The sequence below is a fragment of the Melopsittacus undulatus genome, chromosome 10 (genome assembly GCF_012275295.1).
Source record: "Melopsittacus undulatus isolate bMelUnd1 chromosome 10, bMelUnd1.mat.Z, whole genome shotgun sequence".
Classification (NCBI taxonomy): domain Eukaryota; kingdom Metazoa; phylum Chordata; class Aves; order Psittaciformes; family Psittaculidae; genus Melopsittacus; species Melopsittacus undulatus.
This window is the reverse complement of record NC_047536.1, coordinates 19,823,135-19,842,577: the sequence shown is the minus strand read 5'-3', so window position 1 is coordinate 19,842,577 and position 19,443 is coordinate 19,823,135. Positions and strand designations below refer to the sequence as shown.

Genomic DNA, 19,443 nt, shown 5'->3' with positions numbered 1-19,443 from the left:
AAACTGAGTTACACAAGAAAGGACCTCAGACATCCTAGAGCAGGCAATGCCAAACACTGGGATAAATGCTTAGGAGAAACTACCTGGGGTTTAATAGTTGCCCAAATGCCACCAAGGAAAACTTTGGTTGTAGCAAAACAAATTTAATCCCCCCATTCCTCAAAACGCCCAGGGAAGACTGTTTCTGAGCTTGGGATCAGGACATTAGGCTACCAGAGTCTGAATTTGATGGCAACTACTCAATACAGGGCAGCCTACAACAATTAAGTCTATAAGCTCTAATTCCTCACCTGTCTTATCTTCATTCAAGACTTGGGAATGCACTATGTTGTTCCATGTTTATTTCCTCTGGTGTTATGCCCCCCATTCAAAAATTGCCTAATCCAAGTAGGAACATCCTCACAGGGATGACTGTTGGCATCCTGTGCTCCACGTCCATCATTATACAGCCAAAGAAGGGGCAAATTGTCAATGCCACAGTCCCTAATGACAGCATCACAGGTAGAAGTCTCCCTCCTCAAAGGAGGAGCAGCAGGCACTGCTGTGCAAGGCAGTTGGTTAGCACTCTCCTTTCTACACCACCACCCCGGAAACGGAGGAGAGGGCTCCATACAGAGCAGCACTATCTGCTCCAGGCAGGATTCACAGCAGGTGGCCATTGAATGCTGCACATGGTACAGCTCAAAGCACATTTGGTTTCTTCCTCTTTACTGACAAGCCTAGAAGAGGCTTGAGACTTTAGGGCCTTGGTCAAGTCAAGTGGAAGGTCCAATGCAAAAACCTCATGTCACACCCTGGGAAACAAAACATTACAAGAAGCTAACAGGTTACTAATGAAGAGCCAGTAAGACAGGTCACAAAGTTCACTCAAGATTTTGAGCTACACAAACATGCTGCTCTCCTACATCAGTGTCTCTCTGACTACAACTGGAAGACCTGAAGTCACATTTAAGAGCTTAAGGGTGCATTCTGCTGCCTGTTCCTATTTCTACCTATCCAGCATGGTTCAACAAGCACAAATGCAGACACAGCAGAATACAGGCCAATTGTGGCAAATTTTGGCCCAGTCTCCAGAAGCTTCATGAAACAGAGTCAAGTCACCTAGGGTTTTACTGTGTGTCCTCAACCTTTCTGCTCTTCCTCCTCCACCCTCTTTTCACCCAAGCAGGAAGGAGTCCAATGAATAGCTTGAAAGCAGGGAATAATCACCACTGCTGCAATCTGGCAAGGCACTTAGCAGTCTCAGTTTCCATCCACAGAAACTGTGGGCAGAATCGGATCTCTAGAAAGGGACAGACACAGAAAAGCCACCTACTGCTGGATGAGGATCTTCACCAAGTTGATATGACCACATGTAGCTGCTGCATGCAATGGAGTCCACAGCTCATTGTCCTTTGCATTGACATTGGCCCCGTGGCTTAGGAGAAGCTTGACTATCTCTTCATAGTTATCTATGCAGCACTGGTGAGGAAGAGGTACAGACAGATTGGGTTTTTTAAACCTTGGGAAGATAAAGGCTCACACTTGCTCACTTATATCAGGGTACCCAGACATGGCAACCTGCAGTGTTTGGCAGCAAGCATTTCCAACAGTTAAACATCAAACTGAGCACAAGTGGTGAGAAAGATACCATGCAGAACACCTATGCTGAGCAAACTGAAGGTCACTGGTGTTTTACAGGGCCTTCTGGTTTGGGAACAGAACCAATAAGAAATAATAGCAAATGTGCACACAGCTTCTGTTTCGGCTGGGTCTTCCATATTCAAGAGCAAACATAGCAGAAATTCATTGTAACTAGTATAACCACATACCAAGGGATGAGCTGACAAGCTGACATTCCCTTTTCTGAGGGAAAATTCCACACACTGGCATGTGATGAGTACAAATCTTCTCAGCAGCTCACACTATCTACCATGGGTATCTCAAGAGATGTAAGTTGGATTCTCAGATTATGAGGTACTTCACAGGGCAGTTTTGATTTCCTGAAAAAAAATCAGCATCCTTGATGCATCTACACCACAGTCCTAGGGGCAGCCTGCAAACAGGAGCTCAACCACTTTCCTTCAGGAAAGATGGAATTTGCTTTCTGATCCATCTTGTGCTCGCTTCTTGACATGAACGTATGATAAAGACACTAAAATAAGATTAATTCTTCAGCAAGAAGCCTGTTTGTGGCCTATACATTACTGCAGACCCCCAGAGCAGACTCACAGCTCAGCACTGCAGGGCTTGCATGGGGCTGAATTACAACCCACAACAAGCATTTTTGTAGCTGAGTGCCAAGGACCCTTTATGAATTTCTATTTCTTATTTGGATACAGAAGTGAAGTTAAAATCATGCCTATCACACAGCCAAGTTACCACAGGAGCATAACTGCATCCTTCACTGGAAGCAAATGCTTATGGGCAATAGCATTCACTTATGAGCTTCCCTCTCTTCAGCGATCCAGTTAATTCTTATGAATGCAAAATTCCCACCTCAGCTCCTAAATGCACCTTTACAATAACTGAACCTTCAGTGGGCAAGGTGGGATTCTCCATGGATTCAGTACCTAGTGGGGAAAGTGATGAGGCTCTCAGCATTTCTCCATGTGCAGAACAACATCTCTTTGGAGAGGTGGTGCTGGTGGTGGGGAACTTTTATTCTTCTAGAAGCCAGTTTGCATTTTTAAGCAAACATCCATCCAGCTTCGAAGAGAACAAGTGACTTGCAGAAGAATTCAAAACCCTGAGTTAACAGAAGCATTTACAGAAGGGACAAATGGCAATAAACCCATGGATCCCTGTCCTGCACTCAGAGCAAGTGTGACAGCTGCGCTTCTGTTTCCAATGGCAGTGGCCGCTCTGGACACAGCGAGTCACATGGGCCTTCTGCAGGTACTGAGAATGAGGACACACAAGAAGGGGTGGGGATGGGGACCTTAAGAGGACTAGAACAACCCTTATGGGATCACTGGAGAGCTCTGAGAAAGGACAGACACATACCAGCACAGCAAGTCTGTATTTTACTGCTGATCACACAGACTTTGGGGAGTCTCTGAGACTAGAGAGGTCATCAGCCGGCTCTCCAAGACCCTGGGCATCATTTATTTAAACCAGTTTCAAAACTCATCAGTTGCCAAAGTCTCTAAATGTGAGTCAATCTGCTTTAAGAGTTTATAACCCAGCCCTGAAAAAAATAAAGGGTGGGAGAAATGTTGTTCATGTCTGAAATCCAGCCCTGCTTCCTGAGCATTTATTACAACTGGTCAAAGTCTGGGATATAGCAACAGAAGGGTCTATTCTCAGTTTGCTCCCTAGGAAATGGCATCACCAGCACAACACAGTGAATTTTCACTGCTGTAAATGAGCAAAACAATGAAACCCAAGAGCTCTCTCCTTTTACCCTGCGGGTATGCTCAGAGGGCAGTGGGAAGGCACACAGTGCAAGCGGCAGGGACCCGTGTCCTCCTCCTCCTCACCTGATGCAGCGCAGTTAATCCATCTTCATTGCACAGGTCTGGGCTGATGTTGCTCTTCAGCAAGTAACACACTGCAAGGGAACAGGAGGAAGGAGAGTCAGATCACTAATCCTAACACATCTCTCACTCTCAGATAGCCCTGGCCAGTTCAAGGCAAAGGCAACCAACACCATCAGGGTATTCAAGACCAGGCCTTGGGTGATATGGTTTAGTGTGAGGTGTCCCTGCCCGTGGCAGGGGTGTTGGAACTAGATGATCTTGAGGTCCTTTCCAATTCTAACTATTCTATGATTCTATGATTCCAGTGTGGGCAGAGCTGGAGGAGACCTCGCAGCCAAGAGCCCAGCACTGGTGTCAGCCTACAGCCACTACAGTGCCAACCAGAAAAAAAAGCCTTCTTGGTTTTATCCGTGTCCTGGTTTCAGCAGTAGCAGTCATTTTTTCTCCTTCTTAGTAACTAGTACAGTGCTGTGTTTTTGACTTTCAGCCTGGGAACAGCACTGATAACACCGATGTTTTCAGTTGTTGCTCAGTAATGTTTACTCTGACCAAGGACTTTCTGAGTCTCATGCTCAGCCAGGGAGGAGGGGAAGCTGGGAGGAAGCAGAGACAGGACACCTGATCCAAGCTAGCCAAAGAGGTATTCCATACCACAGCACATCATGCCCACTGTATAAACTGGGGGCAGTTACTTGGAAGGGTTAGATCACTGCTCAGGTCAGGCTAGGTATCAGTCGACGGGTGGTGAGCGGTTGTATTCTCTTCCCTTGTTATTTCCCTTATCATTATTATTATTGGTGGTAGCAGCAGTGGCTTTATGTTATACTTTAGTTACTGGACTGCTTTTATCTCAACCGTTGGGAGTTACATTCTTTCCATTCTCCTCCCCATCCCTCCAGGAGCAGGGGGAAAAAAGAGGGGGAGTGAGCAAGCAGCAGCGTGGTTCTGGGTTATCAGCTGGGCTTAAACCATGACAATCCAGAAGAGAGCATCAACACACAAGCTTCCCCAAGCTCCCCTCCTCACAGACTACTATCACAGCCCACATTGTCACAGGGTTGTGCTGAAACAGTCTACATTTTGATCTTGTGCTTGAGACACCTGAGCACAACCCCTGCACACTGCAGCCCAACAGAGCTCAAGGGTAACCGGTGGTTTGGGCATCTGAATTGAAAACCGTAAGAGAAATCTCACGGAGGGAAGGCCGAGGTCTTCTGGGAAGTTCAGGAACCTGCCACACCTCAAATTCACAGGGGTTGCTTTGGACAGTGCAGATAAACTGTTGGGTATTTGAAGAAAGCTTCACAGAGGCTTTATTTTGAAATTACTGCTTTGAGGGGAAAAGATTTGTTCCATCAAAATGTAAATTTCTGAAACACGTGAGAAGTCACCCAAGGTGAGAAAAAAGGTTTGCTCTGAGGCACAGATCTTGCACCAACAAGCCTAACATAGGACATAAATAGCAATGGGAACTGTTCAAATTCAACCCTGCTGGCAGATCTGGGTGATCTATACCCATCTTCTGTTGCTTACTTCCTCATTCCCTGCTTTTCCTCCAGAGATTTCCCTACCTAATGCTTTTTCCACCTCAAATGTAACTGACAGCACAGTGGTGTTGATTATGAATCAGACAGAGATAATGGCACAAGCCAGAAGTTCATAATCATCTCCCTGGGCCATGGTAGCAACAGATACCCAATTCCCATCTCATTTGATGGCAAGGATGCAGCCATTAAGTGAAACGAGAGCTGCAAAATATGGAACACCGGCAAAGCTGAAAGGGCAATAACCATCTTCTGAGCTGGCAATCAAAAGAGTTGCAGGGCTGGTGGCTCCCAAAGCCTTCTGCAGCCTCTGCTTTTGCAAACACGCTGTTAGAGGGAGCTCTTTCCCTAGCATATCCATAGGGAAACCCATTGACAGGGCTGTCCCTGGGCACAAAGCACCTCTGACATCCAAAAGAAAACATCTTCACAACGACATCAATGTTGATTTATGAAGCTTTGTTTAAAAGAGCTGGAAAACACACTCACAAGGAAGGCAAACTGAAAGTAAAGTGGAGTTATGTTTGGAAGCCACAGGTCTGACATTATCAAAACAGCAGCAAAGCCCAGAGGACGGAAACAAACTGACTGCCACGCATCCCAAACCAACCACACTGCATCCACAGGCTGTTCCGCCCCGCTAGGAACAACTGCTGGAATCCATGTTTGCTGGAAATCGTACCAAAGCTTTGACACGGGCTCGATGAGACTCACACAAAACAGCAGGAAACAACAAAGAACAGAACTCACCCCCTACAGGAGCTCAAACTGCCTGAAGTGCTCCAGCTCAGAGGCTGGGGCTGGAAGCCCACACCTCACCCAGCTGGCACCCCAGCACTGCGTGCTCTACAGTAACAGCAGCGCTGATCCCATTTAATGACTGTGCTTCTACTGTTTCTGGCCAGACCCAAGCTCCTGCTCTCCTCATCCAAGTTGACTGATAGAAGAGTCATTCACCAGCGGATCAGTTGTCTCTTACTTACTTGGGATCCTCTGCCATCAGGTTTTAATTGAATCTCAGTCATTTGAAAGCTGTTGTGTACTAATGATGTACAGGTCCATAATAATGCTTTGCCTGATTATGGAGCTTTGGCCAAGTAGATGCTGGCAGATAACCTTACAAATTGCTGTCCCTCCATGTGAAGAAGCAGCACAAATCTCAGCTTGTTCCGGAGTATGGGGGTTTGAAGGATTTGCAATCTTGGCTTGACAGAGCTTGTAAGAGTTCTTGAAAGGTAAAGATTCAAAGAAGGATTTTTGAAGCCTAAAAGAACTGGGGCTGTTCAGCCTGGAGAAGAGAAGGCTGCACGGAGACCTCAGAGCAGCTTCCAGTGTCTGAAGAGGGCTACAAGGATGCTGGAGAGGGACTCTTCATCAGGGACTGCAGTGACAGAACAAGGGCTGATGGGTTCAAACTGAAACAGGGGAGATTCAGGTTAGATATAGGGCAGAAGCTCTTCCCTGTGAGGGTGCTGAGGCGCTGGCACAGGGTGCCCAGAGAAGCTGTGGCTGTGTTCAAGGCCAGGTTGGACACAGGGACTTGGAGCAAGCTGCTCTAGTGGAAGGTGTCCCTGCCTGTGGCAGGGGTTGGAGCTGGAGGAGCTTTAAGTTTCCTCCCAACCCAAACCATTCTATGATTCCATGTAATGCACATTTGTGGGTTTCCCAGTGCCTAAGGAATAGGAAAGGAAGATCACAACTGTGACACTTTAAAATCCTGGGAGCTAGACCAACCAGCTGGCTCCACTGCCTACAGCATGAAACAACACAAGGGACAGGGACCTGAGCAAGAAAAGTGCTTCTCCTCAAGCCTGCCAGTGCCATGTGCCTCACTGTGCAGCCCAACACCTCCTCCAGGCGCAAATGATGCCAGGCAGGTAGGAAGTGAACACTTCAGCTCACAAGGCCACAACAAACATGTCACCTTCTGTCAGGTCAAGCCTCAGCAGTGAAAGGAAGTTCCACACATGCCATACACACAAGGCAGAGCACAGAAACAGATCTTCTGCAAGCTCGGGTCACTCCAAGTCCAACAGAATAGGCTTTTACTGGTCACATCAGCAGCTTCAGCAGACAGCAGCCTCCCTTGTAACACCATTGACTTCTTAAAGAGAGCTCAGTGCTTAAAATACCAAGCTCAAAATCTGTCCTCTGCATGTAGGCGAGGGGCAGGTGGGCAGAAGGGGCTGGATGCGTGGATACACTTTATTACATGTCAAGCACAAGTGGTGGGAAGCAGTTTCAAATGCATAATAAATGAAGGAATGGAAATTATTACAATAGGAGCTCAGTGAACAAATTGTTGTGAATAATTCATTGCAAATTATATTAACTGAACAATCACTCACATGTATTTTCCATTATTCTGCTTGCTCTGCCTATAATTGAACCTCTCACATGCCAGGATGGTACACATTAGTCTTCAATTTATAGTTTATAATTCACATCTGTGCTGTGTTAAATGGAAAAACCTCCCACAGCAGCTGTGAAAATACAGCCCAGGTTTTCAGTCATCCTCCATCATATGCCCTGGGGCAGCCTCAGGCAGATTCTCCTCCCTGGACACAAGCAGTGCCTGTCTCAGGAGCTCCCTCTCCTCCCAGGCATGTCCAAGCCTCACTTGTCCTCCACAAAACTTATAAATTAGGGGTAAGAAAAAAAACCAACACTGCTCAGGCCCTAAGGAAAATCGAGCATGGGGTAACCAGCTCTCACCTGATCAGAAGCGACAGCACCATCGCTTTTCATTGATGTTACTTCCTACTTAAGCTTGCACTAGAAAGAGCTTTCCCAGAAAAGTTCCTGAACCAGATGAAGACTTTTCCATGGAGAAAAAAAACACCTTTGCTAGTGCAGTTCCTCCTAAGTCGATAAGCTACACCGTAAAATTCTGGATACTGTTACACTCCCATCTATACCCAGCATTTGCATATCTCAAATATTAGTATCTCATAAGAGAAAAAGCCAACTGAAATGGATACAGATACCACAGAGGGAAAAATATCAGCAAACAAGCAAACACTTCTCTGATAGGAGGTCCTGATTCATCCCAGCACTGTACAGTGGCCAACTGTCCATGCTGGCAAGCAGGCTGCCTTGGGTGCTCAGAGTTTACATACACGTAGCCCTTTGTTTTTACAAATTCGGGTTGATTTTGACCCTTTCACTTGCTGACTGCTCCCTGAAAATATTTAAACTCTTCTTGTTCACTTCCCCATTCTCAGACCACCTTTAAAAGCTACAATTACACTGAGGCTCTGTGACACCAGAATCATTCCTGTAAGTTTATACCTGCTATATACTCAATAATATGAAGTGTCACTTGGATTAAGAAGGGTGCTTTTACACACTGCTGGAAGTCACTTCCGCTCAAATGTAGCTTTAGTAAAAATCCCAGCGTGGTGGTTGCTACTATTCCCAGCATTATAGTGAGACACTGGCGGTGTCTGTGCCCCATCGGTGTTGGCAGAGGTGTAAGAGGCTGATCCTAGCCAGCCAGGCACTGTCCTGCAGATAGACTCAGCCACTTCAAAGATGTATTTTTACTGGTATGGTTTTGCAGGGATATTTATTACACAGGAGAAACTTTGCCAGGAAAACAACAGTGAAGGTATGAGCACCCTGCCAGCAAAGCATCCAGCTTCCTAACTCTGCATACTAGGATACTCATACTTAAAAGCATATCTAAACCCTGAGCAATAACAGGATGAACTTACTCAGCTTTAATCCTTCAGTCACTGCAACATACAACTGAGAGCCCATCCTGGCCCATTGTTAAACTCTGCATCTACCTAAAGCTTTTTGAAAGACAAAACCCCCCTCTGCAAACAGAACCGCACACTCTGGGGTTCAAACATTTAGGACACTTCAAGATAAATACAGCCCAGTTTGCCTGCTGGGCCAGTAAACGAGATATCCCCTCAGCAGTGACCATCACCTTGCTCTGGAAGGTTCAAAGCCTGTTAAGACACTTTGCACCTCGTTTATATGCCTACAAAATCTGGGAAGTTTGGAAGGAGATCAGCAGAGCCCCACCTGCTTCATGCCATGTTCATACCGGCAGGGACATTTCATGCAGCTACATTCAGCCCAGGTGCTGCTTCTTGCAAAGAAAAGCTATTTCTGGTTTTGATGCTTATTGCCTCCAGAGGCATTCCCTTCCTGAGCCCCAGGGAGTTAGGAAGCTCTTCCTGCGGAGGCTGGGGCCCAGTTCAGACATATTTTATTCCAGCAGGTAAGAGCTGTCAACAACTCCTATATTCAGTTAACACAGAGTCCAACTCTTTCTCCCCTCTTTGTGCCTGTTTCAATCAATTTTTGCTTTATGTTTCGACCCCTATCCACAGCACAAGAAGAAGGCTATAAAAGGATAACTACCTACAGCAGTGCCTTGGATGAATGGGCCACAGCCAGACATCCAGCTCTACTACATCCCACATCTCTCCTGTCCTGCATCTACAGGACTTGACGCTCTTTCTTCAATGGCTGCCATCTACCTGGGATTGCTCAGATTAGTAACAGTGTGCAAGTTACCCATCTGCAACCAGCAATGCTCAATGCACGCAGCAGATACAAGCCAAATTCATTTCAATAGGGAAAATAAAAGTTAGAGGATTATGCCATCTGACGAGCCTTTCTAAATATCATGTGCAAAAGCATCACCATCCTTTCCTGCCCAGACTAACAGTAAAATTGGTCCATGCGGGAGATACCAAACACATAGGGAAAAAGTGAAGTCAGAGATTATTTTCTGGGTTTCCCATTCCTCATCTGTTATTGGAAGAATAACTAAATTATGTCGGTATGGTTTTTAAACAGACAAGGTTTTAAAAGGGATGAGTGTTTTATACAACCTTCAGGCTCAGCTGCCTTCAGCAGGATTTCTGTGGGCAGGGAGCCAGGAAAGCAGATTCCCAACATCATTGTGACAGGAACACCTGGACTGCCAAAAAGTGTCTTCTCTCTTCAGAGAAAGTATGCAAATGGTGCCAATTTAGAGTACTTAGAAAGCAAAAATTAAGTCAGACTTATGGATGTACAGATGAAGGAGACCAAGTCCAAGTTTCCCAAGGATGACTTGGAAGCTGTAGTGATGAGCAGGGCAATACTGCCTTTTAGGGTGCAGTGGTGCTCAGCAGAAAGCACTGACCAGGCACAGAGGGAAGCATCCCACTTCGAGCAGAGCCACATGGGTCAGTGGCCTGAGCAAGAAACACCAACAGAGAGAGAGGGATGAGGAACAGCCACGTCCCCCAGCAGCAGTGTGATAGCAACCTACATCCCCACCTCATGAGTCTGCACCTGAACTGGTGGGTGCAAGCAGGCAAGCAACACTTCTTGCTTCTCTTTGTGTTTCAGGCAGTTAGTTGAAGGGCACCTACAGAGTCAGTAAAGGCTCAAAAGGGACCTCCTGTTCTTTTACTGTTCTGACTACTGCCAGCTTTCTTCCTACAAAAAAGATCTTCTTGGAAGTCATGACAACACATGCAAATGCACCCAGACAACACAACACCAAAGCCTTTTATCTGAGTAGCACAGAGGATCCTACTTACATACCTATTCAGAGACTGCTTTTGATGTAGTAGACCAAAATCTACCTACTGAGACATGCAGCAGTCTTCACCTGTGATATCTGTACTAAGCTTATTAGAAAATAAATCAGAAAAGGGCACCAAAAAGGAAATGCAGGGAAAAAAAAGAAAAGTTTTTAGCAGAAATCACAGCTTCAGAAGTATTTGGATAAAAGAGAGAAGTGGTGTCAGGAGGTAAACTTCTGCAGTTATCTGGGTACAAGAAGAGCTTCCCCAGTCACATTAACACAACAAAACAGATGATCTGAAGAGCAGCACAGCAATACCCCCCAAGCTCCACACGAAGCCAGTTGGCCAGTGTCTGCAAGAGGATACTCTAATAAGCTCTGTGCAGCAAGAAATAATTCATATTGCCATTTGAAAGTATTATTGGGTTCCAGAGTTAACAGTCTCTGCCCCAGCTCATATTTCAGGCACCATGTGGCCTCAGCTGAGCAGCTGTGTGTTGACCTGAACCACATGAATGTTTTTAAGAGTCTCAATTATAAACCAGGAAACTTTCTATTTAGAGTAACGGAAGAGGTGCTGGTGGCAGGGTGGGGAAACACACATCTGCTTTCCAAGCTGCCATGAATTAATACTGAACAATTCCCGCAGTGACAGCCTGCTGACCACAGCCCAGGAGCTCACCCAGCAGACCGGGCTCACCCCTTTGCTGCTCCTCAGGTCCCACTTCAGAAACCCCTTTTCTCTGTTAGAATCATATAATCAAATAGGTTGGGAAAGATCTTTAAGATCACAGAATAGAACAGAAGGGTTTGGGTTGGAAGGGATCTTCAAAGCTCTTTCCTAGCTCTTGGCAGCCAACAAACCCTTGTCAGAGAAGTCAAGAGAATCCATTAATGAACATCATCCTCTAAGGCACCCAACACTGCATGAAAGCCAGTTTGTACATGTAAGAACTGAATCAGAACTTAGCACCTGAGCTTGGCAGAAATGCAGGTTCTTCAGTTACAATAATACTCACAATATATGAGACAGGCCAAAGAAAAGGTACATGAGAAATCTGTGTGACAGTTGCTGTGCACAGAGGGCACTCATCCCCCAAGCCAGGGGCTGAAGCTGGAGACTATACAGGGCCCTGGGCCTGATCCAGCTGAGAGAGGTCTCCTCAATAAAGACCATGGCATAAGTTTGCTGCAGGTTGCCTGTTGTGCAACCCAAGTTTAACACCATTATCCTGAGCATCCAAGTTAAAAAAAATAGTAAACAAAGAGTTAAATTCTGTAATATTTCTTAATTTCATTGAAGAAGGTTTGAAATCCCCTTCCATGAGTCCTCAGGGACTGCATATCACCCCTTTAAATTAGGCCAAAACAACTTGAGACGCCGTGACATGACCTGGGTTGTTGGACACACTGACTGTCAGGTGCTCTGCATGCAAACCTTGTTTAATAGTTATCTTACCTGCTTCATCACACACATGTGACAAATCACTCAGACTTCTTCTGTCACAAATTCTGTGTGACTTCTGCTTCCCACCACCTCAGGTAGGAGATTCTGAGTGCTCCCAGGCTGGATGATGCAGTATGGGTGCTGCTGGGAGCTAAGCTGGGAAGCAGCTTCAAAGCTTGACAGTTCATTTAGACTTTTTAGAAGGAAAAAAAAAAAAAGTCTAGCCTTTTGCCTTTCCCCATCCCTGCCATTCCCACAGACACCAAAGCACCTGCCTTGTGCAAGCTCAAAATGACACAGATTGTGCTGCCAGCTCTGCTCTGCTAAGCTTTACTGCAGCAAAGCGTAAGAAGAAACAAGCTGTGCACAGGATCCAGAGCAATTTCTTTTTTAATGAGTGGCTCCTTCACTTTCAAAAGCCACCTCAGTCAGCTTAAACCTTTCATTTGCAGAATGTGACTTGAATTGGGCAAAACCCTTCAGATCAGAGCTGGCTGGAGAGAGAAAACCAGCTCCCCCTCACAAAGGAAAGAGGAGTCATAATTATCTTAAGGTTCTTTCCAATCCTCATCATCCTATGATTCTATGTACATCATGGCAGAGGAAGAAGAATGCTCCCTAAGGGCAAGTCTGGAGTCCAAACCCACAAGCACAGCTCACACCAGGGATGTCAGATCAGCACCCCCAAACATTTACCCACAACTTTTGGGGTCAGCTGAGGAGTCTTTCACTTAATGTAAAGAGGAAAAGAGCTGTAATTCTCTGCCTTAGTGCTTCAGACCAGGTTACTGAGCACAGGATGGTTTGCGTTGGAAGCGACCTTAAAGCTCACTTCCAACCCCCTGACATGGGTGGGGACACCTGGTTGCTCAAAGCCCCATCCAACCTGGCCTTGAATGGTTCATGCTGTTTGAGATGAGCACTTTCACCTTAGCACAGAGAGGGACTTCGGGTTTTTATTCTTATTTCTTTTTTTTGTTTGTATTTTCACACTGAGCTCATTGATACTGATGCAATACATGGGTTACACCACCACATTAAAGACTCCTACAGCTCTTATGCAGGTTTAAAGCATCCCATTTATCACACTTTGAACATTAAGGCAAGAGGAAGAGCCAGGCTTGAGCTTTGCATCCTCTCCCGTCAATTCCACAGTCTAATATTTTGACTTAAAAACATATAGTAACAACAAAATGCTTCAGTAGCTACCACCACCTCAATAAGTTCATTAATCAATGCTAAATTGGCTGCTTACACAGCTGTGCTGGCGGCACTGCTACAGTCTGCAGAGGTGGGTCCCAGTGACAGCACAGGCAACCAGAAGTCAGTCCTGGGATGATGTGCAGTCCCCATGCAACCAACTGCTTGGGCCAGATCCAGCACTCCATGACATCTTCCTGCTACCAAACCTGAAATTCAGTATCTCCAGTGTGACTGCCCACTTCAGCAGCTTATGTTGAGAGAACACAAATTCTTCTGCTGACCAACCTCCAGCCGAAGAAGTCTGCAGCATCTTGCTCAATGCCCTTCTGAAGAGCAAGTTGCTCAAGAACAGGAGTGGGGCTGGCTAGCTGTGGTGCAGACCCCTTGCAGACCAGCATGAGGGCAGGAATCAAAGCAATCTGGTCCCTGGAGATACCATGGACCATTTTATCCCCCATGAAATAAATCTGGAGGGTTGCACTCTCACTCACTAAGCCAGAGGTATAACCTTCCTCACACACAGCAGTCCTGTCCTTCAGACACAGGCAGAGATCCACATGCTCAGTGCAACTCGTGACAAGAGCACAGGTACCTGTTTTGGAAATACAGGAGATCTGATCCTCATCACTACATCTGTGGCCAATTATAAGGTCACTCTTCAATTGTTTTTGGCCCTACCCTTGTCTGTAAAAAACAGTCTTAAAAAAATTCCTTCCTTCCAAGCAGCTTTTTGTGACAAATATTTCCGAGATGTTTCCCATGTTTCATAGACTGAAGCAAATCCCACTCCAAGCTGCCATTACCACCCGAGGTATCCTTACAACAGGGAAATCCTGTTTCTTTCTCTACATCTCATCATAAAGAATAACACCCAGGGAAAGAAGCCAACTAGACCAGGAGCACCCAATGAGGTCTGGATCTCACACAAGCAGCTGCAACCAGTCCAGCTGTATAATGGAAACCTGACCTACGAACCTTGAACCAAATTCTAGCCATTCCCCTTTGAAAAGTGAGCACGTGAAGGCTGAACACTGCTTCTGGCCAGCTCTTATAGCTGTAACCTCTGGTTTGGCTCCATGGACAGAATCATCACCCTTCTTCTATCCAGCACACCTGGAAAAAAGGGGATCACCATAAAAAGAGTTTAAATGGGCCCTGTTTGTGTAAATTGCATAATCTGTACAACCTATTAGTAGGGAACAGAGCACATTTTGCCGGCAAGACCTCCATGCATCACCACCTACTTTTGGTTGAAAGACACAAGAAAGCTCTGGCACTACCTCTTCCACCTAACAGGCACTAGAAGCACCAAAGGAAGGAGTAGTTTCCCAACAAACATTCATCCCTCACAGATCCAATGGTTGCATATGGTGCTCTGGGGACAGAACAACTGCAGGGCCTAAAAGGAGCAAGATGACAATCAAGGCTTGGCATGAGGCACAGATAGTTTTCCATTAACCTCTTCACTGCTGAAGCCTTGCTCCCCAGTGGAGCTGCTCTCCAAGAGGGTTGTTTCTCTAGACAGACCCACTAAAACAAACTGGTTTCAGGTGTTCTGTGCCTGTCATGCACAACAGCATCAAAGAGACTAAAACTGAGCACAGTCACACCACAGATCAGAAAATCAAAAGACCATCCTCACTACAAGGAGAGGAACAAATCACAGCAGCTGGGATCTGCAGAGGCATCCTGGGAAAGGGATGAGGCATAAGGCAAAGCCACTTCCTCCACCACAGACCTGAGCCCCAGAGCAGCTAGGTGAGATGTGCAACCCCCTGTGGATTCCTGTACTGCAGTGAAATTCCAAGAGCATTACAGAGGTTCTTCAAGGAACTGTGGGAGGAGCAGGAGGAGCTCTTACAAGGAGGTATTGTCAGCAGTTTTGAGATGCTTTGCAACTGTCTTGTCCCCCCTCCCTCCACCCAGAGTATTTAAATCACAGAGTTTCTTCAGACAGTGGACTAGATGTGAGTGACAAGGCTTCCCCAATTTCTTGTCTGGCAATCCCTTCCTTTCCAATATTCTCAGTGGAAAGAAGGAGAAATTTGCTGTTGAAATGGAGCGCATCCCCCAGGACTAAACCAGCAGCGAGACACAGGGGCCAGGCTACACTGACCCACTGACGGGGCTCATTCGGCCACATTTATGGATCAGCTCCACGTGCCCACATTACACTGCCATCGCCCCTCACAGAGAACACCTCCCTTTCACAAGAAACAGCTTGATAAAAGCTGCTGACCCCAGTTCGACTTCTCAGAGACGAGCCTGGAGGCAGGAAGGGGCTACGGCAGCCTCTCTGACAGATGCCCATTCGCCTCCACCCGCCTCACCAGGCGGTCAGTCCGCACCTGGTAAAGCCAGCAGGGCACAGCCAGGTACAGCCCGGGCACCGCAAGTGACTGCAGTAACTCGCTCAGACCCTGATTCACTCCACGGCCGCACCGGCAGCCGTGCAGAGCACGGAAGAGAAGCCGGTGCCGGGCGGCAGCTCCATGCGACAGGAAGCGCAGCAGCAGCAGGAACACCGAGATTTCCCCCAGCTATTCTTATCTTGTCTCGCAGTAACTCGAGGCTCGTTTCAGAACTGAGGCCTATTCAGCACAAACAAACAAGCTGCTGCATTCACTAACCCCTGCTGCGTCCGGGAAAACACTGTAAATCACATGCACAGACAGGGTTTACATGCAGAAAAGACAAGGAACACACATCTGCAGTGATTTTATGGCATACAGGCACACTTAATGGCTTTATGCTCCTAAAAACCAGCGAGTTAAATTCCAGGCCTTCACAGATTTTATTCCTGAACTAATTTTTCTCTCTTCTATGCTGTAGCATACATCTCACCAAAACCAGATTTCCTGAAGATAAGAGTACAATAAAATGATGTTTTCTACTGCAAATCAGTCCAGCAGAGGCTCCCTAAAACATGATTGACAATTATTGTTTTCTTTTTGACAGCTTGTAACAATTGTCTTCTCCTTAAATCCAGTGCACTTGCCAATTTAAAAAGTAATCTGTCCAAACAGGAAAGAAAACATCTGGCAAAAAAATTCCCAGTGAATACTGGCTAAGATTTACAAAGTTATACACCAGAGCGTCAGCAGCTACAGCACCAGACAACTCAACAGCAATCAGGGTAAAGCTGAGATAGTCTTGTGGAAATAGGCATTTATGCAAATGGAAAACGAATGGGAATAGCTAAATCAGTTTAGATTTCCCTGACAAAGGTAGATCAGAAGAAAACTAACTCGATTAGGAGGGAGAGAAAGACACTGGTCCAGATTCATCAAGAAAAGCAGAACAGCTATGAAGTGACATTTATGGTATCTTTCCTTCCCAGGGTGGCAGAAAGCACCCAGCACGTACCGGTGGATCTGGCCCAGATTTACAGGCTAAGGGTAGACCCTTTTTAAATAAGGCCAGCTCCCAACACCCCACCCCCCCACCCCCCCACCCCCCCCCCCCCCCCCCCCCCCCCCCGCACCTTCCCAGTTAAGCAACTTCCAAAACAAAAAAAAAAATAGGCAATTAAAAAAAAGCAGATGCACACCCCCTGCCCCAATTTAATTCTATCAAGTGATGCTGGTTGCTTGCTGGCACTGGGCAGGCCCAAGCTGCATTGTCAGACCAAGGCACAGCTCATTTCAGCCTCTGGGAAGAGGATGGTTTTATTCCAGCACTAGCTGTGCCCAGACATGGGTCCCAAGCAGCCTGCCTTAAGGATGAACACCAGTGTGGTGATGTGGTCCCTGACAGAAGCCAGCACCTGGACTAAGGCAGCTGGTGTTCCCCTTGGCCAAACATCCTGCTGAACCTTGCAGGAACAGGGAAGCCCAAAACACATCATGGATGCTGGTACCCGAACGAGCTGGTACAACTAGAAGCCACCAATTCTTTCATCAGATCATCTCCCCGGTGAGACTAGTTCTTGCACTGCTACCACCACTGCTTACAAGTGGCTGCTGTGCACTAAATGTGGCCACCCAGTGACTTGTTGGGTACCTGGGCTCCTGCTCCACTGGTCACCCATAAAAGGGTTTGGATTTGAAGGGACCTTCAAAGCTCATCTAGTTCAACCCACTGCAATGAGCACAGGGACATCTTCAACTAGATCAGGTTGCCCAGAACCACATCCAGCCTGGCCTTGAGTGTCTCCAGGAGACAGCATATTACAAGGAGAGGTTTTAAACAGATTTGAGCAGTTCAGTGGGTAGGTAAACAGCATCTTTGCTGTTCCGTGGCTGGAAAATCCACAAGCCCTTCCACATCTAGTTGCAATTAAGGCTGTCAACCCCACTTCACATGAGGAAGTCAGTCAATAAATGCTGCCCTTCAACTAGAAGACAAGTCTTTGAATATAAGTGAAGCAAGAATACTTCCTGTTCTCTTGTTCTCCTTAGGATAACCGAACAGATCAATACTGCAAATATTCCTGTTACTAAACACTTGAGAAATCTGAGAGCAGTGGGTGATACAATGCAACGATGACCCAAACCTTGAAACCACACTACAGATTCAGTACTGACCAAATCTCAGATAAGTTTGCCTTGCTCTGGAGAATGATATAAAACTGGCACAGATGAGAATAATTTGGATCAGGGGGTAGACCAGCAGCTTCTTCACAGCTATGTCACAACCACATGATTAAAGTGATGCAAGAATAAATTTACTATGAAAGCACACTTCAAATCCTGCTTAGATGCCCTTTAAGATCAAATTTTAAACTCACTGGCCCTTCTAATGAAAGCAAAATGGATTTCATGTCTCTCCATGACCCACTGTCACCTACCAACCCAGATACATTGTGGTTTTGGCACAGCATCCAGCAGCAGGTTGGAAGTTGACTGGTTACAGCTTAGACTGGAGCTTCATATCACATTCAGGACTTGCATCACTGTTTTGACAGCAACAGCTTTAGGAAGAAAGAAAACCCTGTGATCAAGTGCCTGACAGCCAGGGGGATGTCACTGTGGACCCACAGGGACTGCCTGGAGCTCTGGCTCTTTCTAATGCCTGCTATTTCAGGTTACCAAACACAGATTTTAATTAAAAGAATAGTCCTATTTAAGCTCCTGTGGAGCCCTGCTCTTGCCTTGCTAAGGCAAACTGACAGGATCTGAAGTGAAAAAAAACCCAGGTCTGAACAGTCCAAGAGTCACAGAAAGGGTCTGAGCTGCCAAGGAGGCTGGAACTTGTTCTCTGTGCTGTCCAGCTCCAGATCTCTAAGTTAGGCCCTTGTCTCTAGAGCTGACAACCTCTCCAGAAGGTTAATCACAGCACCCCAGTTTGTATCTCACCTGCCTCCTCTGACAATACATGAGAATTGAACCCAACACTGGTAGACAGATGGAGAAAGTGCTCTTCTTTCCACATCCTTAACATGAGTGAGATATTCGTCTTCTGCTGCAGGGTCATTGCTCATTTCCAGCTCCAAGAGGCTGAAAGCTGGGATGGATTTCCAGGTGACTTCCTTCTCACAAGATGTTGGGCAGACTGTAGATGCTGTAGGTGTCCCACAGCAGTAAAACTACTGTGCATCAGAGCTGCTTATGCCTGTGCAAGAATTTCATGATTTTTATTCAACAATATTCTGACATTAAAATTTTGCTTTTATTGAAATAGGTCATTTTGATACAGGGAATCTTTCAGACTGGATAATTTGAAAGTCTTGAAATCATGTCTCACTACATTCAAGCCTTATCATCATCAGCCAGAACCATGTAAATATCAGCAGTTAATCTCCAGTGTCTGCTGCTCTGAATCAGACCAGACTGGAAATATTTTGAAGGTTCTAGAACCTCTCCGTCCCACTCAAAATGTGGCTGTTTCCAGGCAGATGCAGGTGTAACACAGGACAATGTACAAGCTGTGGGCAGATAATGCTTCTCTACTGCAGAAACCATCAGCTGCCAACCATAGAAAACAGGGCTGGGTGACTGTCAGGGTAATTCCTGCTCTAGAATCCCCTTTTTAGAGGTGGACACTGCAGGAGTAGCTCTAAGGAGGAAATAAATAAATAAATAAAAAGTGGTTGGTTTTGGGTTTGCTTCCATGGAGGAGGTGTTGGTTGGTTTTTATAATTAACAGGATTTCACTTGTCAGGCCAGGTAAAGGCACACAAAGTCTCTACATGAGACTTTGGAAGTTTCCCATTGCAATTCAGAGCTTGGTGCTCTTACACTCAAGGCAGGGACCGCTCCACTATGCCACTGTGAAATCAAAGCTAGGCAGAGTGGATGAGACCACCAG

The 19,443-nt window shown here is 46.2% G+C and overlaps 1 protein-coding gene across 1 annotated transcript in view; it reads right to left on the bottom strand.

Annotated features, from left to right (window-relative positions):
• Window positions 1-19,443, bottom strand: part of PPP1R16B (protein phosphatase 1 regulatory subunit 16B) — a 36,185-nt gene that overhangs the window by 7,548 nt on the left and 9,194 nt on the right. Inside the window, exons 2-3 of the mRNA XM_005147508.2 lie at window positions 3,462-3,532; window positions 1,316-1,461 (exon numbers count right to left, since the gene is read on the bottom strand). Coding sequence (XP_005147565.1) covers window positions 1,316-1,461; window positions 3,462-3,532 — 217 coding nt within the window. The remainder of the gene's footprint in view (window positions 1-1,315; window positions 1,462-3,461; window positions 3,533-19,443) is intronic.